This window comes from Halichoeres trimaculatus, unplaced genomic scaffold, assembly GCF_033239565.1.
Source record: "Halichoeres trimaculatus isolate MK-OKI-2021-1 unplaced genomic scaffold, fHalTri1.1 fHalTri1_scaffold_6, whole genome shotgun sequence".
Classification (NCBI taxonomy): Eukaryota; Metazoa; Chordata; class Actinopteri; order Labriformes; family Labridae; genus Halichoeres; species Halichoeres trimaculatus.
The window spans coordinates 23,965,333-23,989,494 of NW_027437184.1; the positions used below are offsets into that span (position 1 = coordinate 23,965,333).

General features: G+C 41.3%; 1 protein-coding gene and 1 long non-coding RNA gene across 2 annotated transcripts in view; one reads left to right on the forward strand and one right to left on the reverse strand.

Annotated features, from left to right (window-relative positions):
- The window catches only part of LOC141791767 (uncharacterized), a 76,328-nt gene that overhangs the window by 27,770 nt on the left and 24,396 nt on the right, over positions 1-24,162 (forward strand). The window lies entirely within an intron of this gene.
- fgf11b (fibroblast growth factor 11b) overlaps positions 1-24,162 on the reverse strand; it is a 58,648-nt gene that overhangs the window by 17,917 nt on the left and 16,569 nt on the right. The window contains exons 2-3 of the mRNA XM_074672414.1: positions 5,019-5,129; positions 4,011-4,114 (exon numbers count right to left, since the gene is read on the reverse strand). Of these exons, the coding sequence (XP_074528515.1) occupies positions 4,011-4,114; positions 5,019-5,129 (215 nt within the window). The remainder of the gene's footprint in view (positions 1-4,010; positions 4,115-5,018; positions 5,130-24,162) is intronic.

The window sequence follows — 24,162 nt, forward strand, 5'->3', positions numbered from 1 at the left end:
AATAAAATAAATTAAACAAAAAATATAATAAATTTAACAAACAAGAAAGAGAAAAAAAATACAATGAAAATGAAACGGACTCTCTTTTAGAAAAAAAAATACATGTCAATGAAAATAATTAATACTAATCAAAAACAATAAAACACAGACCCTGTCTCTAAAGAAAAAACGAAACTCCAAAAAGAAAACAACAATAAAAACTATAGCCTAAATAAAAGGGAGTTTATACAGTTCCTGAATTGTTTGTAACATGTACTTTTTCCCAGTCAATCCGTACTGTTTGTCAAACATTTTTAACATTTCTGGCTTTCAACCGTATTGAAGGGCTGCATTTCTTTGGCAATGAAGCTGTCTTCGAGCGCCCACCATTTGGCGCTTTTATTTCTATTTACTTTGCTGACCAAAAGCCTCAGTAAGAGCGGATTGTCAAAGAACAAGGCTCCGCTGCACCTCCCCTTCTTCTTCGTCGCCACTATTTTCAAACAAATGCGACATATCAGCTCGTTGGTGTTCATGAGCTCACACTTTGTTCATTCTGATAAAAAATGGCAGGCGCCTTAAGAACCGTATCTTTTTGGTGCCATCACTCATATTAGCGTGTGTTTCCTCCATTACCCCTCAGGACGCTCGCTTCAGCTCTCTCCGTGTGTACGCGTGAGCAGCCCCGTCGCAAAAGATGCCAACGATCGCATTTTTGACAGATGCTCACTCCACTATAAATCCACTAAATCTTCTGTAGAACCTATGCACCCCGATGTTAGGAAAGATAGACGAGTCTTCTCATTCAGCCTCTTTGGTCGAAAGAGAGGAGGAAAACAAACATGCATGCATGTGTCAGTTTAACGAGGCTGGCAAACTTACCGAGGACGTTTTTATTTATCGTTCGGTTAATTGATTTATTGATTATCGCAACAGGCCTATCTTTTGGTGTCACAATATACGCAAATCAACAACAACAAGAACAAATGTATTACTGACACTTTGAGCCTTTGTCCTTCTTCTGAAAGCTCCCATCGTTGTTGTTTTTTAACTGTGTCTCGATGGTTGAGCGTACTGACTCTTCCATCATGTAGGCAGTGGTGTTGGTGCTGTCCATGGTGCTGAAACTCATCTGCTCCAAGATTCACTGGCTGACCTGTTCAGTCTGAACACTTTCCCACTAAAAGTAATAGCTTTACAAGATGACAAGCGTTTTGGCAAGACCATATTGCAGGCACTGTCCAAGGTGCTGATCAGACTGTGTACTGTCTGGCGTACCGTCCAAGACACCAATTATCGTTTTCTATGCTCTCCAGTGAGTATACATGTGTTTTTAAAAGATCAGGACTTCATTTTGAAACTGACTCCTCAATCATATCTAACACAATTCTTCTGTGCAGCTTGTATTGAAGCCCCTATGGCTATTATATCCAAGCCCCTCTGACACTTTTCTAGAATAATTTAATGGCATTTAAAGGCTAATAAAATGTTTTGCTTCACTTAGTAAATTAGAAAAAAAAGAGTTTTCATACACTCTGCTCCCCCTCTGTCTTTTCACCCTCCTGCTACGAACAGTTCTGGCTTTGTAATATGATGATCTAGTTTTATATATGCTGATGTCATAAATTAATCCATGCAAATGATAATATTCTCTCTACTTATCTGCGACCTCAGACATGAGTCATTGAACAGAAATCTCATGAGTTAAAAATCTGTACCTACTATCTGCCAGAGCTGATCGCAGTCTGTTTATCAAGGTTATCAGTTTAGAAAGAGTGTAAGAATACTCATTTCAAAAGTCATTTGAATATCCAGCAGGTATACTTTATGGCTGTCAACCCTATTTACCCTTCTGTTTCTCACTTTACTTTCATTAAGTTTAATGGAATCCATGAGAAGAATCTCTCCTCTAGGGTCAGATTGGTTGCAACAAACTAACAGTTTTTTTTTTTCCAAGTTTTTCTTTTTTTTTTTTTTTTTTTTTTTTTTTTTCATTTTTTTTTTTTTTTTAATAATTTCAAAGTTTTCCGGTCATATCTCATGCCGGTTACTACCCTGACATTTTATCTCAATGGCTGTGTTTTGGGCAGTTTTGTTAGTTGCAAAGCTTTAGTAAGGCATTAAAACATATTTGTGTTCTGTTGGTTTAAGAGGTTTTACCGAGCTGGGCAATATCAATCCTCATGACAGCTGTGACTTTTCCTCGTTGTTTGAGTTGCAAACCCCGGATAGCCTGAGGAGCGCTGAGTTGTGCTTCTGCATTTCATTGGCCCATTTGTGGCTTTTGATTCATTGAGAGAAAAATTGCCGTTTTTTTATTCCCTTGTGATGGTTTCAGTGTGCAACATCACACGCTTAGGGGAGTAAACCGGAAGCAGATTGGATACTGTGAGGCTAATTAAGGTAGATAACAAATATTTTCTAAATACTATGTAAGGAAAGACCCAAAACAAATAATAGTGGAGTATTTAGTGTCTAAAGAAATATAACCTTGATCACTGTTAATTATAATTAACATAGAGTTGAGTCATGTTTATGGTTGTTTTGTATTGTGAAGAATTTTCTTGACTCTGTGATGCCTACACTACTGATCGGTGTTATTATATTTAAGACATGTCCCTGCTGATTGCCTGATTAGATACTGATTCGCAAAGTCCACTAATGCAAATAGCATCATGACTATCTTACTATCTATAAACTTATTTTAATTTTCAGACACAAAAAAATCTCTCCTTGTATCAATACACCCACAGGAATATGTTTTCCTGCCTCTCAAAAAATAAGAAATGTCTTCTTGGAGTAAGGATTTTAGCATTTTAAACAGTAGACTTTAAAAGGAAATGTGCAATACGGTCTGTCTGTTAGGGCTGTCTGTTCTCGTCTTTGTTGACTGCTCTATGCACTGTAATTGCCCCTCTGGGATCAAATACGTTTTTTGTTGAATTCAATTCAGTTCAGTTCAGTTCAGTTCAGTTCAGTTCAGTTCAGTTCAGTTCAGTTCAATTAAGTTTAATTCAATGTTAAAGGATAAGTTCGGTTTATACAGCTTTTACATTGTTTATAGAATGAAATAGAACAAAATACTCACCCAGAAGGCTTTCCTGATCCAAGCAGTGCTTCGGGAGATATTTAGATCCAAAATCGTTCAGCGTATGTCCGTATAATGGGATCCATCGGGGCATAGACAGCGCCGCTCCTAAAACTGCATTATTCATCCAGAAACTCATGTTTTTCACCCATATTCCATCATTGTCCGCTCCGGGTTAGTCCTCTGCGGCAGTCTGTGTCACTCCAGACATCGCTGTGTGGCTGTAGTGACCTCTGAACTGACGGAGACTTTGTTTACCCTTGCCCCTCTGCACGTGCGCAGTACTCTCTGGAGAGCTGACTCCAGCCACACAGCGCTGTCTGGAGTGACACAGACTGCAGCAGAGGACTAACCCGGAGCGGACCATGATGGAATATGGGTGAAAAACATGAGTTTTTGGATGAATAATGCAGTTTTAGGAGCGGCGCTGTCTATGCCCCGATGGATTACATTATACGGACATACGCTGAACGATTTTGGATCTAAATATCTCCCGAAGCACTGCTTGGATCAGGAAAGCCTTCTGGGTGAGTATTTGTTCTACTTCATTCTATAAACAATGTAAAAGCTGTATTAACCGAACTTATCCTTTAAAAAAGCTTTCTAAACAGCTATACTGAAAACAGCCACTTCTTCCTCTAAATTTGTGCCCTTTTTGGTTGAATAACATATACAACCAATGATTGACATATCCGACTGCCATTATCAGAGGATGTGAAGTGTGAAGTTATAGAAAAGTGTAACCTGCAATATGCCCTTTAAGTGCAGACAACAGGAGCATTTGCTACAAGACGTGAAACTCATCTATCCCTACCTGAACCTGTACTTAACACTATGAAACACAGGAGCAATCACATTTTCCCTTTTCCTAAAAGTGTTGCATCTTTTTAATGAGATTTCTTTCTTTTGTATAAAGCTCTATATATCTGTGGGGCGTACTTACCGAGGTATATAGGTATCCATCGCTATTCATGGCCAGGTATAACCCTGTCTTTGCCCCTTGGATTGCCACAATCCGCAGTCCCACTGGAATTAAGTTGAACTGTGCTAAATTGGGGGAGTAAAGTAGCAGAGATAAGACATGACAAAGAGTGAGAAAAAAAGAGAAGGAAGATTGTGAAATCCAACTGCAACACAGTCTGCGTTTCTGTCTTCACTCTATTAGGCTGCAGTGTCACTGCAGCATGCTATATCTCTCTTAAAGCCCAAATAGTGTGACCTCGCAGAGTTTATGTTGATGTAAACACAACAGCATGTCACCTTCACTGTGCTTCACACTGCCTATAAACCTGGGCGATAATAGAAATCTTCTTTCACAGTCAGCTTAGAGCAAAAATAGTGTTGGAAAATGGACACTGGGTGTCTGGGTCGGTGAAAGTACTGTGGACTTTTTAATGGACTCAGCTCATCCTGAAATAAAAAAGGATGATAAATAGACAGAATTTGAAAAGTCTGTCACAGTGTAAGTATCTTCAGAAGAGCCAGTGTTGGAGTCTGAAAGGTCAAACAGGCAAATACCTTGAAATGATACTAGAAAAGAGCCCTGCTGGCCCTGAACCCAGAGTCAGAGTTTTAAAGGTCACGCTGAAAGTTCATGTCGTCTTAATGGTGCCAATATGTCACACCCAAGTGCAGGACTGTCACACAGCAGCATTGATTTCTTGAGTCATAAACTTCTAACATCTAACTTTTGCTCCTTGGCTGCTGACATCCACTGTCAATCCCCTGTAAACCTCAGTGTGCACACTACAAGAACAACTCTAGCACACTCAGAGGTTTGGCTCCTGTGACAGTGAAGTCTGCAGGTGTTGCATGCATTTATTGGAGTCTGACATATACCCTGTTCCTCTAGCTCAGACCAGACTGTGAATAATTTCATTAAATTACACAACACAACCACAAGCAAGCACACAAGGACTGTAGACTGAAGCACACACAAACACACACTCACAAAATGAGCTGCTTTCATCCCTTGTGCTGTCCATTGTGCCGTCAGGCTGCATCTGCAGGTAGTATCCATGCTGGCTGTATAGCCGCGTAACAATGCCCTTCAGCTGGGGCTCTGCAAGAGAGCACAGGAAACAACATTGTGTAAGACAGGAGCCTCTGCCAGAGGTGGAGAGCAGACATGCACAGAGGTACACAACCTGGAAAAGAAAAGGGTTAGACAAATAAATAAGAGTTGAAAGATACTAACCACAGGGAGAGGAACTTAGATAGAAAGATAGATAGAAGCTTCATTGTAATTGTACAGAATACAATGAAATTCAGTTTGGCAGCATCTCTCAGCAGCAGCAGCAAGAAAATTCAAAGTGGCAACCAAAAAAAAAGGGCAAGTCAAATTAAGTGTTAACATCTGGCCTGGGCTGATAAATTTTGTTGAATAATATATTGTACCACAATTATTGACAATAAACACTATTATTGACAGTGTTATTTTGAGACTCAATTAACCACTAATATAAAAAGTATATATATATCACAATAATGCAATACACCCTTTCAAATGCAATAAACTTTTATTTTTTGCAAGTATTTTTATGAATGTAATTGGAATATCAATAACTTTAAAATATCCAAAAAGAAAACAAAAAATAAAAATAAAATGGGCTCTCAGTTAAAAATTGCACTTGAATAAGAAAACCGGGTTAAAATGCAGAATTTCTTTTGTGATGTAGCAAACTACACTCTCTGTGTCCATGTAAATTCTCACTCATCCAGCTCTACTGGACTGTTTAGAGTTTGTGAAGACGTTTCTCCTCCCATCCATGCGGCTTCATCAGCTTCATCCCAAACTACAAAAACAAACACGCATGCAACATGGTCGGCAAAATTATTGACTTCATTTCATTTATTGAATGATTAATTGATTTATTGACTATTTTTCCAGGCCTAGTTTACATAAATACTTCTAAAAAGATATAAAATATAAATAGGCATAAAATTTAAATAGTCTGTTCAAGTCAGACATTCACAGTCCCCAATGATCTCTGCTTAATCTTTTGTCCCTCCTTCATGACAGACAGGATCTATGAATCAGCTCACTGTAGCTGGTTATCTCTATGAACTATGCACACACTTGATCCAGTCCTGGTGTGTATGTCTGTCCCACATGACATCACAAGTTTTTAATTGTAGCAGTAGATGAAACATTGCAGGAGAAAAAGCTAAACTTGTCTGTAGCTGACAAAGCCGGTGTTTTCCCGACCATTATGTAAGCCTGTTCCCCCCGATGGAGGCACCCACACCCCTGGAAAGTTTTTTTTTTTCCATATAGTGCCAGATCACAGCAGAAGTGATTTAGAGTTACCTCTCTCATAAATCAGGTGTAAACCATGTTTTTTATTGAACAGACTAAATAGCCTTATGTTATTCATCTAATTTACGTGACGGGATCTCATTCTTAGATTGTCGTATTCACATTTCTCCTCGGACACACAAACACATGCATGCATTTACTCACACAGACAAGATTATTTTGTAAAGTGGACAAAGAGCTGGAAAAACAACACCACAAGAAACATCTCCCAACGCCTTCTCTGTTAAAGGGCAACTCCGGTTTTTTGACACCTGGACCTTATTTATAGGTGTGTGCATGGTCATATACTCACTGAGACAAACATCGTGCAGCTCGGAGTCCTTCAGGAGATATTTAGATCCAACCGATTTTAGCCGCACTTAGCGGGGGCCACGGCAAGGGAGCTTCAGCGCGGGACATAATCTCTGCAAAATCGCTCATTTCGGCTATATTTTTTCATCCATCGTTATCACAAACACACTCCTCTTCTGTTGCCATAGGACTCTGAGCTGCATGATGTTTGTCTGAGTGAGTATATGAGCATGCACACACCTATAAATAAAGTCCAGATGTCAAAAAAACGGAGTTGCCCTTTAAGACGCAGCACTCACTCTCCTTGAAATAGAGGCTTCTGGCGTTAGTATGTGAATGTGGTGCAAATAGTTGGATGTGACATGTAATGTAAAAATCCTTTGAGTTTTTGGAGAACTTTACAAAGTCAAACAACACCAACTGAAAACCTACAGGTCCCTCTCTACCCTGCAGTAGCCACACAGGACTGGGTGGTTTTATATATCAATTATGATTTTGCTTTTCACAAACATAAAAAAAGTTAAGACTAAATGATGCTGTGCTGTTTCCCCAACCTGCCCCTGTTCAGCTCTCTCTGAAGCTAGTCTGATTTTTCCACAGGACTACAGATCAGTACCCACCTAAAACTGAGCTAAGAAGTTGTGGATGCCACATAATGTGTTAAAGAGGGACCAAAATATTCTGAACATGTTGCATAACAGCAGACACAACACATCACAGAGCCAGAGGTGAAGAGAGGAGAGCTGCATAGCACTGTCATGCAGGAGCGCAGGTGTGTGTGTTATTATTAAGGTGGAGGAGCAGGGTGCGCACAAGGAGAGAGGTCATAGCAATAATCTGTGTTAATGAGCTTGACTGCCCGTAAGCAGTGAGTAACATTAGTCTGTGTCATGAAATGTTACGTTAAGATTTGCAGTCGATGACACAACGATACCGATGGAAAAGTTCAGACACTTAACTTTTAGTATTCAGTGAAAAAATACACTACTTCAACAAAACATCCTGCATTTATTTTAGTATTAACTTCAGTTTTAGAGAAAGTTTTCTCAAAAAGATGTAGAATGATCTCATTCAGACAAGCTACTCATGGTTTAGGTTTGAGTGTGACCACTGTATCGATCCACTCAGTGATTGAAAATGAGAGGAAAGCGTTTTTTTTTTTTGTTTTTTTTTTCACTTTAATCATTATTTCTGAAAGTGTTCAAAACTTGCTTTAAATTGGGGGAAAAGCAACACATCTGTCCTTTTTCTCACCACCGGTTTTATTTTTGGCAAAGCTGGGGCCACCAGAGGATGCAGTCCAGTCTGTGCTAAATAAAAGATAAATAATCACGTTGACTGGCTAGTGGAGGAGAGGATGGAGGGTGAATGAAGAGGTTGAATGTTTCATGAGTGGAGTCCCTGCAGCCTACTTTGCCTTCATTTAAGAAACAGACAGAACTTTGCAGCTCCTGTCAGACGTCACCAGTGCCCCCAGTGATTACACAAACCACTCACTGTGTTGTGGGAGTTGGAGTTATCTCCTGAGCTCAGCACCTAGCCGCTTCATGCTTCCTCTGCAGTGAGGTAAAAGCCCCAACCCGGACACAAACACTTCCTGATCCATAGCTAAAGTGCATTCTTAAATGGGGTACTACCACCCCCTAGATAACTGCAGGGGTGACTTTTTTTTTCTTCATTTAACTTAAAAATACCAGTCATGCATAAATTCATAAAGCAGCTGTGAGGATCTCTCATTTTGTGTTAATTATTTTTTGGCCCTGTGCTGTGTCAAAGCAGCTCATCTTATCTTGTTGCTGATCCTGACCTGTATGTGCTCCACCCATCCCCTTTCAGCTGCAGGTACCTCACATTGTAGAAAATTAGCCAAGGAAAATTTAAAAAGGCCTTTTTCCTTCAGTGTGCTGTAAATCTTTTCTTTAGAGTGGTGGGACATCACTGTTTCTAACCATAGAATGTGTCAAACATGGATGTAGTCTCCATGACGTGGCCTGTCTTTTCCTGACACAGTAAAATGAAGCCAATCTGTAGGCACAGCCACATTTGATGTGATCCTGATATTTTCAAAATTGTTGAGTTAAAAAAAAATTCACCCCACAGGCACAGTGTGTGTCGATAGTAAAACTAGTCTGTCAGACCCAAGCGTTTTTTTGAACCAGGCTGTAAATATGCTTTTTAATGCTGTAAAAGCCCTTTTTAATGGCTGGGTGTGTACGGGACTTCCAGTTCTTCTGCAGGCAGCTTCAAGTGGATCCTCAGTGAGCAGCAACTTTTAGCACTTCCACATAGGCTTCATTTTTACCAACTGGATGTTGCCTCTTGTTTCAGACCAGTTAAAAACTCCTCCCTGCACAGTTAGATACTTTAGTTTATCAAACCACATTTTTAACTGTCTGTTTCAACAGTTTCAAAAGATTTCACAAAAACTGTCAGTATCAAGAAAAGTATTTTTTAAACAATTGTCCTGAACCCTCGACAGAGAAGTTTTTGGGCATTTAAAAAATGACTTTTTTTGTGGACAGTGTGTATTAGAGTTACATGCAGAAGAAAATAGTGAGTTTTTTGTTTGTTTGAATTTATTTTTTTCTTGGGACAGGTGACATTGATAAATGTTTATGAGGTAATGTGTTTCTCCATCTAACTTGCCTTAGATCAGGGTACTGTGCTTTTTTTTGTCCATCTGGTACCCTTGTGGGAGCTTTGCATGATTTAAGCTAAAACAGAACAATTTTTCTCACACTTGTGTCATAGAAAACTCTTATTTCAGCCTCTGTCGGAAATGCCATGTTTCAGCCGCTGCCTCTTTAAAGTGATACTCTGGGATGGAACAAATTGGGTCCTATCACAAGGTTTAGGGAAGAAATTACCCCTACAGCAGTGTTTTTGTGCAGCAGAAGCCCAGAGCGCTTACACTAAACACCCCCTCCTTGCTCCTCTGCCGGTTTCCTCTGCACTCAGATGGGGCCATTTTTTACTTGACCATAAACACAAATAAAGGGACTCCCACCGAAAAATCTGATATGGGTCTGCATTCACACTTTATTTAGAGAATTTTCAGCGCGTTACTTTCACACAAAAACACCGCTAAATAAGGCTTTAGTTCTCATCGTGTCGTAAAACGGCGCTACCTCCGCTGCAGAGCCACAGCTGGCAACGAGGCGCTGTAGTGTATCCGTTCGCGCGCGCTGCGTTCCAGATATAAACAAACACAGGTAGTCTGCCAGGTCGAAGTAACGTGCTGAAAATTCTCTAAATAAAGTGTGAATGCAGACCGATATCAGATTTTTCGGTGGGAGTCCCTTTATTTGTGTTTTTGGTCAAGTAAAATATGGCCCCGTCTGAGTGCAGAGGAAACCGGCATAGGAGCAGGGAGGGGGTGTTTGGTGTGAGCGCTCTGGGCTTCTGCTGCACAAAAACACTGCTGTAGGGGTAATTTCTGCCCTAAACCTTGTGATAGGACCCAACTTGTTCCATCCCGGAGTATCACTTTAAGGCTTCCTGCTCCACAATCCCCCTTCCCTCTGATTGGCCACCCCTCTAAAAGCCTGTCAGGGGCAGAGCCATGGGCAGACTTAAATGTTTGAGGTCTGTGCCTCTGACTTGTCATGAACCGGTTTAGGAGATCTTTATGTGATGACGTCATCATTTCAGCAAGTCTCCTGATGATCAAAAGCTACTTTTTGAAGAAACATGAATCTTTAAAGTGGGTGCGTTGTTGGTCAAGGGGTGTTCATAATTATTTTTTAAAGCAGGTATATTTTTGATGTAAGAGGTACATTATTGATATTTTAGAATAGTACATTAATAAAAAGGTGCTTTATTTATATTTCAGACAGGGTACATTATTGAAAAAGTTTGAGGACCACTGAGCTGACCACTGCAGCTTTTATGGGGACATGAAACATAGATGAAGAAGCCTCTGGAGGAGTCAGGGCCACGTGGGAGCACCCCCTCTTCTAAACCTCGCCCATGTCCTCACACACACTCTCTGGGGAAGGACCTGGGGCACTGCGCAATCTGCCTGTCTTCTTGGGAGCAGCACAGGGAGCAGGAGGGTGGCAGAGGATGGGATCTGTAGGACAATTTCCCAAAGGAAGTGTGCCAGGGTGGAGGCATCCGTGAAACTGTGACCTACTCCCATTGTTCCATGCAAGCATCTGCAGTGCTCCTCATCCTCTCTGTTTCAAAGCTGCTTGTCAAAACATTTCAAGATCTCAACTCCTGCACCTCTCCCCCCTCTTCCATTTCATATCCTTTGAGTTATGTATGCTTTCATCCCACCTAATAACTTCATACATCATCCAATCAGAGCAGGGAAGCTGTTCATTACTCGTCCCCACAGATGTGAAAAACAAAGATGAGACAGAGAGAGGGAGATAAAGAGGAAAAGGGAGTATCAGGGAGGAGAGGAGCGAGCAGAGGGACAACAAGGGAACACAGTGAATGAGATGACACTGTCATTTCATTAAGACTGACGGCTGTATGGGATGAAGAAAAGCACATTTAGGCAAAAATTCAATAGACAGCTTGTGCAATATGGCTGCAATCACAGCTCCCCTGCTCGGTGTCAGGGGCACTAAAACTAATGTCTCACTTAGCAGCCCTGGCTCCAAACTTCATGATTCTCATCCTCCAACACCAACGCACAATAAATTCTGATCCAGTGTGATGAAAGAACGCTCCCAGCACAAAACCATAACTGTTGTTTTTTACTGCAGCTGCACTTCAGACTCATGGATAATAAAACATAGAACATAAAACAGTTCAGTTTGCCACTTATTACCATGCAAATATTGAAACTTTGAGCTACTCAGGCACAAAGTCATATGTTTTTTGTGCTTCAGAAGATGATATGCTTTAGTCGTATAAATCTGGTCATCACTGGGACAAAGTTAAAAAGCTTTTCGAGACATTTAGATATAGGAGGGACAAATCGATGTGTGGCAATGGGAATTATGAAAACATTTAGGGGGCATATTGCAGGTTAAAGATGACTGTTAAGAAACTGATAGGAAACTAACTTATAGATAATATCCTGAAAGAAATTCATAAATTGATGAACCACAGGATCACCTGGAGACGTTTTAGTACAGGTTATTGTACTTCCGTGTAAAAAAAAAAAAAAAACAGTATTTGAATGTGACGTCACAAAAGGGAGTCCTGCTGCTTCTACATATGTTTAACGTCAATAAACATGGATCTGACTGTCACTCCTGTCAATGAAGAGGAAGAAAATCTCAATTCCTATCCATATGATGGTCCTCAGGGTTATAATTATGAGCCTGTTAGGAAAGATGGAGACCAGTGGAGTAGGAGATCAGTGGAGTTGTGAGGAGAACCAGAGGAGGATGGAGCAGGTGTGCCGGTGAGTGAGCGCTGTTAGCTAGTGATATGTAGCCTAATGCTGTGTTCACATTCAAAGTTTAAAATCAGATATACTGACTTAGAAAATAAGTAGTAAGTGTAAGTGCTGATTATAAACCAACGCACTTTGAAACTTCATGATTAAGCCCATAGAGAAAGAGACAGAGAGGTCTATCTACTGATCCAGAGTCAGAAAACCAAGACTTGGCTACAATGCTCAGCTTATGTTTTGTCAGGTTGGATCTCTGGCAATCCTTGTTTACATCTGTCACCAGGAGCAGAGGCCTATATCATGAAGCAGGATTAGTGTCTTAGCGAGATAACTTCAGGGTTAACTCTTAAAAACCAATAGCACGAAGCCGGTTCCTTTTTTGTCAGAGTAGATCACCATGGTCACCTACCCTGAATGGCTATCCTGCTCTGGAGCAGGATAAGTTGGAGGTTGAATCTAATCCTATAAAAAGCCCCTCCCACCACCCAACTGGCTTCTCAGAAACAATGGCGTGCCCTTTTCTCCCAAACCCGGTGGACAGAGGCGCACAAGTTGTAAGAAGAGCTTTATGAAGAGAAGGGGTGTTTAAAGATCAATCAGATCCACTCGATCAAAGCGACGATTCGCTGTTTGAGAGGTATAGGTTCTGACGGCCCGGACTTCTCTACCTCTGTGAAATATTAGAGCTGTACATTTCCCGTGCAACCCGCAGGAGTGGTGCACTGACTGTCCCACAGACATTGTGCATCGCCCTGCGGTTCTTTGCCACGGGCAGCTAAATGTACTCTGTCGGGGATGCGGAGTGGCTGAGCAAGTTTACGGCATCCCGCGTTGTGCATCAAGTGGCTGCTGCCCTCATGCAACTTAGGGACGAATTCATAGCGTTCTCAGGATGAATGAGAAGGAGGTGGAGCCAGTTACCTGTGGTAGGTAGCTGATTCAGAACAAAAGATGAAGGAATTCTAGCGCATGTTTAGTCAATGAAATGTACACACAGCAGTACATATCACCACTTTTTTGGGGGACATTTTAGGGGAAGCTGAGCTTCCCTTGTCGTCTTAGAGCAATCTCCACTGCTTGAAACAGACTTATCAGGCGTGATGATGTTCTTGTATTTGTTTTTTATCTGCTCTCATTTTTTTCTGACTCCAGAGGATTACATCTGGGAGAATGATGTGATAAATGGGATACACACAAGTCATTTGCACAGTAGCATTTATTATTTTATGAGATTTAGAAGTGTGATCACTATAATACTGAGCCACTGATGAGTAACTTAGGCATTTACACTGTCCGCTATGCGTTGCCATGCATTTTGCCTGCTGTTGGCCGCTGCTACCAAGTTCCCCCTTACCGAGTTATTGCTTCTCTCCTCCTCGTATTGCTGCATTATCAGCCGCTGCTCTTCAGCAGTGAAGTACGGAGCTTTTTTAGTTGCTCATGATTGTGATTGGTCAGCTGCCTCTGAGCCCTCCTCTTTTACGTGTGCGTTTACGGCTCTTGATGAGACAATCCTGGGTTGAATTACCGTGTTGATAACTTGCATCGTGCTATCAATTATCCTGATTGCCATTGTTACGGTTATTCAATCCTGGATAGATGTGAGTTACCGCGGATAAGTTGACCGCGCTTCGTGCTATAGGCCTCTGGGCTCTGGGCTGCTGTTGGTAAACCTGCAGTTGTCTAACTGGACAGCAGCCGCGTCAGTCTCACCCGGACCTGGCTTCGGTATCCTCTTCTTCGATATAATCTCCATCCATAGACTTTATAAAATAGACTCCATCATATCAATTTTCCTGTTGAAAAATGGGTACCATGGGCGACTGCAAAAAGCTAACTCACTGAGTCCAAAAGAGTGGACTCAGTGCCCTGTTAAGCTTGTGTTTTTGCATCCATCCAAACACATCTGAATCATCTTAATGGATGGTCAAATTAAATAATACTTTGGGAGAAACACAATAAACACGACCAGAAATGCCTGATCTCACTCATGACAACCTGTTATTCACCTTGGCTCAAAGCAGAGTAAAGGAACGCGAGTCCCTTTCGTTACATTAAATGATGTGATGCTGAAAAAAAACATTTTAAACAGCTATACTGAATACATACACTTCTTCCTCTAAATTTGTGCCTTTTTTGTTGAATAACATATAAAACCAGTAATTGGCTTATCCTGCTGCCATTATCACTCCATGTTAAGTGTAAATTAAAAGAAATTAACCTGCAATATGCCCTTTAAAGCTGGGCAGCGGTTAGTGCAGCTGCTTCATAGCAAGAAGGTCACCAGTTCAAATTGTGTTTCAGACAAGGTGAGCCTTTCTGTCTGGAGTTGGCATGTTCTCCCCATGCATGCCTGGACTTTCTGGTCTGGACAGTCCAAAAATATGCTCATCAGGTTGATTGGTGATTCTAAGTTGCCTGGTGTGGGTGTCCCCTGCTATTGACTGTTAACCAGTCCAGGGTATACCCCGCCTATTGCTATAAGTCACCTGGGATAGGCTCCAGCCACCTGCAGTGTAAAAGAGTAACAGCAACTGAGATTAGTAGTTGTAGAAACACTACACTAGTCGACTTGACAGCGTTCGTACTCTGTGTGTGGCAAAATTACACTCTGCCTGCCTCTCGATAACACCCCTCAGTCCTTCAGTCTCCTCTGTAGTGTTGAGGAGCCGTGTTAAGCCGTTGTTATGAACTAGCAGCTGTAAAACAAAGACTTTCATAGACGATGGAGACCTGTGGGATTGAAGTCACTGTTAGCTTTGAGTTGTTGTTGGAAGTTTTGGGTTTAAGGATGTCAAGGTACAACAGAGATCATGCACTTATTTTTGGGAGGTTTGGAAATTGAACAAAAGTCTCTCTTGGATATTCATTTAACTTTAATTTCTGCTTTTCTTTCAAGGTGTTTCTGCATCTATTGTAAAACTCTGAAGCTCTAATTTTGTCTTTTTTGTTGAGCGCTACGAGGCTTTTAACAACATGCAAATGAACAAAACTGTGCACAATCACAACACTGACTCCACTCAGTGTCATCAAACAGCAGAGATGCTCTACAGCCCCCTGCGTATTCCACCAGCCGCTCCCCACTCACTGTCTTGACAGCTTCTGTGTCTGCATAACACACACACACACTGTTCAGACCCACACGCTCTACCATTGTTGTTAATATTGCAGCACATTGGCATCAGAAGTGAAAGTGTCTCGTTTTTCACAGTCATGTCACATTGCTGCGAAAGTAACACGCCCTCTCATACCAAACAAGAATAAAATGGAGTGGCACAGGGAACAAACACATCAACGTTTAAGGTTTGATAAGACGCGTAATATTCATCCACACGTTCCACTACTTTAAAACTGTATGCCCCTGTGTCTTCTACTCCTAACAATGCCCTCCATCTTCATGTGGAGCGTATTCCACCACAAACTAAAAAGTCTGCTGCTGCTGATGTCTTCATATGTTGCACTGAACTGGAACGCAGATTTTTTTTTCCAACTTTTCCATCGGCTTCAGGGGAAAAATTAATGGGCTACTCGAGAGATTTTGTGTTGCACTTCAAGAAAGTTGGGGAACTCGCAAGAAGCTGAACAAGAATAATCACATTTGAAGCAGCGGAGTTGGAGAAACTCCTCACTTTTAGAGTTTAGTTTGACTCACAGCCCCAAAACACTGGATCCTACATCTCCCATGTGAGTGGGTAACATCTTTAATGAGACCTTCCTTGCCCTCTAAAATTCAACCTTGTGTCACCTCACCTGCTTCGATTGACAACATTGTTTTTTGCTTCAATAATGAAACCATTAAATTCAAGGTGATGACATCATTTGGTTATTTTTGTTAACTTGGTAGTACTCGTGTGACGTCTGAGCCAAACTAAGCACGCGTGAGTGAACCTGTTTAAAAGATAATGGTTTGAGTCTCAACCACAGTAGAGTGAGCACACATTATGAAGCCTTCTTTCTTTCCTTTTCATAAGCCCTGCAGAAGTAACCGCCTGACAGTGACACACTGTGACAGCCCTCTACCTCTGCTCGGCTTAGCACGCCACACACCGTTGTTTACATGAGCAAAAGGCCTGTGTTTGTATCACGAGGGTGCGTAGTGGGCACATGTAGCCTCTGCTGCTCCACAGGGGTAAACAAAGAAGACGGTAACCCGGAAAGCTACTGACTCAAAGGTCACGTTTAGTGCTGGATGTTGGGGCACACTTGAGTTCAAACAGGTCGAGGATATTTTATACACAGTTTAATGAAGCTAAGAGCCAAACAAACCCAAATGTTTGAAGTGCACTATCTTGTAATGTGGTGGTGGAAAGCTTGCAAATAAATTCACTTTAGTCATGCACACACTCTTACTTTACTTGATTAGTTAAATTTTTTTCTGCTACCTTTTTTTGCATTTCATTTCAAGATAGTTTATTTGGAATTTTCCCGACACAGTCAGCTGAGAGGAGCTGGTAAAGAAAGAGCGTGGACTTAAAGTGGACATATCATGCTTGTGTCTCCTTTTCACTATGCCAGACTAGGATGCCTGTAAAGCATTTCTGCCCTCAGTACAAGTCATTTAGTTCCTTCATTGCCCCACAATAGCGTTCTCAATATCCTCATTTTAGGCCATTCTGAAGATCTCGTTGAAACGCTCCGTTTGGAGAATGACCTCCAGTAACCTCGCAACATCACAGCCCTTTGTGCTCTGATTGGTCAGTTCTATCAGAGGGGCGGAGGGGGTAGAGCCAGGGGGCGGTTTTTGCAGCATGGCAGTATTTACAAAATCACCACATTGGATGGAGCAGACCGAGCGAGTTTGCTGTTTGCCAAAACTTTCCTGTAAGGCATTGATAGCACTAATAAAATGGCAGAGTGTAGGATACGTCCTTTTGTATTGGACCCCGAGTCAGACACGGACGGTTCTGCAGCTCAAGAGGAAGAAGATCCACCTCGACACAGATCATCTCAGGACGCTTCAGTGTGGTGAGTCAAACCGGTACTGTAACATGTATAGTTTATACATTTCCCTAAGTGGTGGTTGTGTGACTAACTGACATTACAGAGGAGGAGCTGCTTTATCAGGTTACTCCAATAAAAAGAAAGGATCCTCGTTTCGTCACGAAGGTCGAAATCTCAAAGCCAAATGTCAATGACCTATTTTCAGAGGCATCAAATCTCGTTCTAGGATATCAGAAAAAATACAATATCTCATTTTTTGAAAATTCAGGGGGTGAAAGCTCTTGTTTTCAAATTTATTATATTATATGTAAACATTAAATCAGGGATCAGCATGATATGTCCCCTCTAAAGTAGCAAAGGGCGAGTGTGGGACACACACTCTGTGTTACTCTGGGACTTAACCTCTGTCTGTGTGATACATGCTCCATCAGGTGAGCCATCAGGATCACGTCTTTTATAATCTTTCTCTGTAGAAAAGTAAATAAGATCCTTTACTGCTTTCTCAGGCTTTAAACATTCTGTCATCGTTTGAGCAGCACATGCAAAGTTATCCGTTCAGTTGTCAAAAACTGTCAAACAGAAACTTGGCACAAAAAGTTAGGCAATTTGTGCCAATGAAAAATCTGCCAGATCTTCTCTGCCTATGCCAAACAAGTTATTCTGCTGTTGCTCTTGACTCCTGTTTTGATGTTTCCTCAGGTGCTGACAACTTGGTACAGTAGTTAGCACTTGTGAGAATAAGTATGCCAGGTTTGACGGATCTAGATTGGTAGAGATGATTTGGAAAACTTTTTTTTAATCGGCACAACCCACATACACAGCTATGCTGTTCATTCCAAAAATACATGTACCTTACAAATGTGGCTCCATTTAAGAACGAAATAAACAGGCTTTCCAACTGCATAAGAGCTATTACCAAAAAGCATTTCTACAACAAAGAAATCATCTACCAAACACAGATTGCCTTACTTTTTGGTGTTATGAACAAGGAATCACAATGAAGCTACAAACTGTTTTGGGTGTTTTGCAAACATGAAATGGAGTTTTGATTTATGATGACAGTGTTGCACACAGTTTTTAAAAAACTTGACTAGAATAACAATATTCAAAAGCAAAGTACTATAACAATTTAAACAGGGGTATCAGGCCTCCCAGAGTTGTGGAAGAGAATGAAATGGAGTCAAGGTACTAATAACCAAAAAGGATGAGGTTAGATAATGAATGGGAGGTTAACAATTCTGAATTGTTGATTAATTAACTAATTTATAGATTTATTTATTGCCCCCACAAAGGAGGTTATGTTTTTTGCCTGAGTTTGTCTGTTTGTATGTGAACACTACAACTCAAAAAGTTACAAGCGGATCTCAATGAAATGTTCAGGAAATGTTCAAAATAGGATAAGGAAAAACTGATTATATTTTGGAGCTGATCTGGATTACCATCTGGCTCCAGGACTTTTTAAACAGGATTTTTTGATCATTGTGAGATAGAGCCGTTTTCACCATATGTGTATTTAACTCCACTGTAAATGGTCTGATTGCTTTGCTAAACAATACAAGACAGGGTCACAACAATTTCTGACAGATGTCAGAGTACAATCCAGATCCTGGCAATATTCTAGATACTAAGATCTAGAATATGAAATATGTACTGGGTCATTATAATTTTCAACACTGTCAGGTAACATGATGGTACACAACTGCAACAAACACCAAATTGTAGCGGACAAGTTTTCCAATCCAGTGTGATGGGGGAACAAACTTTATCTGTCAGGCTGAGCACACCAGCATCTGCCTGACAAAACTTCGGCATGCTGTGCCAGAAACACACCATGCAGCCCCCTCTGTCCTGGGTATTTCCCGTGGAGAGGACGTGTGTGCCTGCATCCATCACTCAGGGGACACATGTGGGCTTGAGTGACAGAAAACATTCCCTGATCCAGGTCAGTGGAGTGTGGGTCACACAGAGCTCCCTGTCTGTTTATGTACATCAGCAGCACAGGGGCTGTCAGCACAAGCAGCAACATGTTGACTCATCAGCAGGCCCATTTCCAACTGACCTCTCCACACATGAGCCAGAATATGACTTCGGCAGTGGACAGGCTGAAAGGCGAGTGTGTAGAGGGACGACCTGGGGGGTGGGGGGCTTCCAGAGGCAAAGTTTATACTTATACATGTTAACTGTCCAAATGAGGTCCATCTTTGAGCTTTATGAGTTTATCCAGATGATGTAGTTAAAAATGTGATCAAAATGGCTTTTTATGAGTAATGATTGGTGCCCTGACATGCCTCCAGCTTGACAGGACATCCCAGTGTGATCTTGGGGAAAATAGCTGCTTTTGAGACGGAAATGTGCTGTAACACACTCACAGGTCCTGGTGGACCACAAATCAGTGGTTAGAGACACTTTTACGAGCTGTGCAACAAGACTCTCCTGACTTCATTGTACATTTTTGGCAGTACTCCTCTACAAAGTAATTGCAACTGAGCAACTGGTACCTGGGGTCAGTAGTTGTTAATAGTCGGATATGTTTTTATTGTCTTTCCATTTGGCACAGAACAGGAGCAGAGAGCTGTAAAGGCTTCATACTCTGGGTTCAGCACATAGTTTTAAACATTTTTTTCTGTATTTCACTTGGTGATGTGAATAGTGGAAGAAATCCATCCTGTTCGAACTTTATATTGCAATGTGTTTTTCAGGATCCTTTACATAGTACATTTTGTGCCACTCATTCAAAATTTCAGACCCAACCCTCTCAGAAGAATTGAGGCAATATTTTTTTTTTCTTGTGAGTGAGGAGAGGGAGATTTTTTTTAGTTTCTGTTTAGCTCAGAGGTAGACAGGCAGAGCAGGGGTAGGGGGAACAGAAAATGAAAAAAGGCAAACTAGTAGCTCTTCAGCAGAAACATTCACCATTATCTTGTACCATAAACCACTGCAAATTTAAAAATTATATTAGGGATGCGCTAACCTCAAGTATTGGTGATTTTTACAGACGATCTTCTCATTCAGATGTTCACATTTGCTTCATTTTGAGTATAATTAGCTGCCAAACACATGCCTCAGTATAACCAAGTGCTCTAAACTTGTTAAAGTTGGTGAGAAAATGATAAAATAAGGTATGGTGCATTAATATGGAACAGCAGCCACTCTTAGCTTTATTACAGAACACATGTGCACAGCCAAACACATTACAGCTATAACATCTGCATTACAGCACCCTATGGTAACTCTCCAGGGACATACGGTTCATAGACTGTTTAGTGAGTGGACAGCGTGGCTCTGCCATTTACCATTGTACGGTTTTGAAGCCAAAATTCCCCCGTCACAAGCGCAGCCATTGGCAGCCGTTGTGCAGCTAGAGTCTGTGCAGTAGAGAATCTGAGTGGAGCCAGGTGACAAAAATAATAATAATTTTTTTTTCTTTTGAGAGTCTTATCTCTTCTTGGCTGTCCCTCCCAACATATTTTACTACCTCAAAAAAAATACACGAGAACGGCAGCTGCCAATCATCGTTAAATGTGACGTAAAACCTTGTTTTTAACCTCTTATAACTACTAAAAATGAAACTTTTCAAAAAACGGAGAAATTGATTACAAGGCGGACAAATGATATCGTCAAATGACCACAACAATTGGACATGAGAAACATTTCTACGAGGTGTATTAATTTTTTAAAAGTTTGACCACAGTCCATCTGGAATGACGAGAGGGACGGAATTTTTGACCTATACAACAACCAGCCACCAGGGGGAGCAGCTTTTGTGGAGACCTCACTTCGAGCCGACCAAGATGACGTCCATTTTTTTACAGTCAATGCAAACCCTTCCTCCCCCCACCAAAAAAAAAAAAAAAAAAAAAAAAAAAAAGACTTTGGGTTAGCCTAGCATTAGCAACTCTGTAGCTTTTATGTCAGCAGTGAAGATATATATCGAACATGGTGTGGTTATTTTCCCAACAGACATTGCGTTTTTGCTGCAATCCATTTCCTTACTTAAGATTTTGGATGATGTGGGTCAGTTGAAGTTGTAATTCAGTTTGTGGCAAAATGAACATTTCAATGAAAGGAGACAACTTGAGATAGTTGTATTAGTGTCCAATATTCACATTCCTGGTCTTATACCATCTTGTGAGAGTTGTGTTCAGGGCAGCTTTGGATTTAAGCGTGCTGTACTGCAAGCACAAAAGTTCAAGAGGTGCCATACAGGAGAGCATGTGACATTTAGACCGAAACCAGCTGGATTAAGTTAAATGGAATTACTAAACTCAAGCCAGATTTAAGGTTTACCTTTTTACTATTCATTACTGTGAAAACACAAAACAAACTAGTGTGCAGCCTCACTTTCTTGCCTTTTTAGCAGAGCCGCAGATATTCAATGTGAAAAACCTTGCAGTGGGAAATAGGCATTTAGCCAAGCAGCAGAAAACGTCAGACTTCTAGGCTGTCCCACTTTGACAGCATGGTAGAGTGCATTATCTATCTGTAATGTCTACAGTTCCTCATCATTGTTTCACTTTGTTACTGCATCCCTCCAGTGAGATACTTGTATTGTCTTGCTTTAGTTTAATGTGACTGTTTAAGTAGGAACATACATCTCAGAGTGCACTTTCGATGGATTTCCCAGCTGATGCAGACACTTTCCCAAGATGCAGTGTTTTTAGAGAATTATTTAATTCTGCAATTTTCAGGGTAAACAGATTATTAAGTAAGTGGTATAAGTTTTCTTAAAGCTGGGAGATTACAGCCATAAGAGCATTTTGTTTATTAAATTGGGTTCGCCTCTAATCCCAGCAGTTACCGCTGCGTCGTCTACACAGGGATGCCCCTCATCAATTTACATTCAGCTCTGATAATCATTTTGAAAATCACCTGGGGGAGACTGAGCCACGTGTTACAGCACAGCCATTCACACTGCAATTATGTGTGTGTCTGTATAAATGAGGTCAATGCACATAAGAACCCAAGGTAATCACTTCATGCATCACAGCTGCCATCAAGGACACTTAAACCCTTCTCTGCGATGTAATTGCTCGGCAGAATAAGCAGTGGCTGAGGTTTATCGCTAATCGGGGTAGTGTATGGCTCGGTGTTGGTTATCATTACACTAATGTATTTATCGGAGCTTGATTTGAGCTCAGTGTGTCGCTGGCTGATCTGCCTGTAGCGGCGCTCCTCTTGATAAGGTTGGAGGTAATTACGGGGGGGCCTGCGTGACTGAGCAGCCAAGGGCATTTCTTCTTCTTCTTCTTCTGCTCTGACTGAACCAAACAACAGGGGTTTTCCTCAGCTTGTGTTTGCAGGACTCCCTGACTCTCCCCTCCCTCCTCCTCCTCATGCGCGTCTTCACTTTCAGCTGCTTCATATATGTACTTCTCCCCTGCGCTCTTTGTGTATGCATGCATGCTTACGGTACACCAATGACTGCATGCATGCCAGCACATTGGACAAGCATGTGTGCTGCATATATGCAGGAAACGGGGAGAAAGTCTCTGGTGTCCTGTTTGATTCCGCTTCTAATAAAAGGAGAACATAGTTCCTCCTTTTTTTCTTTCTTTTCTAAAGTGGGCCATGAGCTCTACAGTGCTGCTAGTAATTATCAACCTTGTGGGAAGATAGAGGGGGAGAGATGGAGTGGAGCAAAGGAGGAATGAAGACGTGAGAGCTAGTTAACAATACAGCAGAGGTATGTCTGGAAATAAAAGAGGGAAGGATGACGAGCAAGATGAAAGGGCAGTGATGGAGTGAAAGAGTGATACAGAGATACAGAGTGTGACATGCGTGAGAAGGAGGGCGAAGAGATACAGGTCGACAGGTTGAAGAAAAAGGATGTAGAGGAGGAAGAAGGATAAAGCAGAAGGGGACCGAGGTTAAAGACGGAATAGAATTGAATGAGGTGTTCCCCGTCACCTGCAACTCTCAACAATGGCCTCCTAATTCAAATTCAAGGCCTCATAAATCATTTCACGTGACAGAGGCAGCAGTTCACGTAAGTGAGACAGAGTTATTGCAGCTTATTAATGGTGCTGACAGGAGCATGTCAAACACGGGCAGAAGCAAATAGGACTCACGCTGCTTCCCTGACACACATTCAATATTCACGTATGTGCTTCATTAGCATTATGACAGGAACGTATCAGTGACAGCACAGGGGATTCACAGGCTGCACACTGCGACCTCAAAGCTTCATCATCACAGGAACAAAATTACTTCTCTGCTTTAAACCTGAGCTACGCACAAAAACATGCAAGCACGAGAGCTACACCGCAGCCCCCAACACGCCTCACCTTTCCTTTTTTCCCATGGACCCTCCAGCAAGGACACAAATAAGCGCTGTAATATATGCAGAACAAACAGACACAAACATTCTTCTACTCCCACAGGGGTCCAGACCTCTGTCAGATCCTGTGATGATCACACAAGTAAACAAACAACCAAGCTCAACAGCACACTGATGGACAACAAAGGATTCAGAATTTGAACTTTTATTGATTTTCTTTGATTTGGTCTTCACACAGCTCGCTTTTCAAACAAAGAAGCAGAAGAAGACCAAGACGAAGACACAAACCATGTTTAGAGATGCTTGAGAGCTGCTTTGCATAGGAGGGAAGCTGTGGTTGATTTCAAGAGAATATTGTTTGATTTTATTAGAGCTGACGCAAATTCAACATTGAGCAGCGAAAAATAAAAATACAAAAATAAACTCAGAAAGAAGAAAGAACATCCACAAACAGCTTGAGGAGCTCATCAAAGATGTTTCATCAGACAGTTTTGAAAAATGAAGAACCAACTGTTATCTCTCTGTTTTTGAAAGAAACCCCTGAACTTAAATTCAGTCGTGTTTAGTTTCATGCTGCCCATCAAATGTTGCTTTCTTATTGCATTTCAGATCAGAGGTGAGCTCTCAAGATTGTTTTTATCCCACAGTCTGCTCACAGGTGGTATTTCATACTTAAGTACTATTGGATCGTCACTGGCATCTATTTGGCAACTGGTTGACTACCCCCACCAAATTTTTTTCTATTCTTGACGCTACATATTCAAATATAATTCAGAGGCTTGCATCAGGTACTGTTGCTAAGGCTTGCAGCGTCCTTTAATGTACATTTGATGAGAATTCAATCATATAATAAAAATGTTAATGATCTGAGTTTCTGTTGGGCTCTGACGGGACGTTTGAACAGTAAAAAA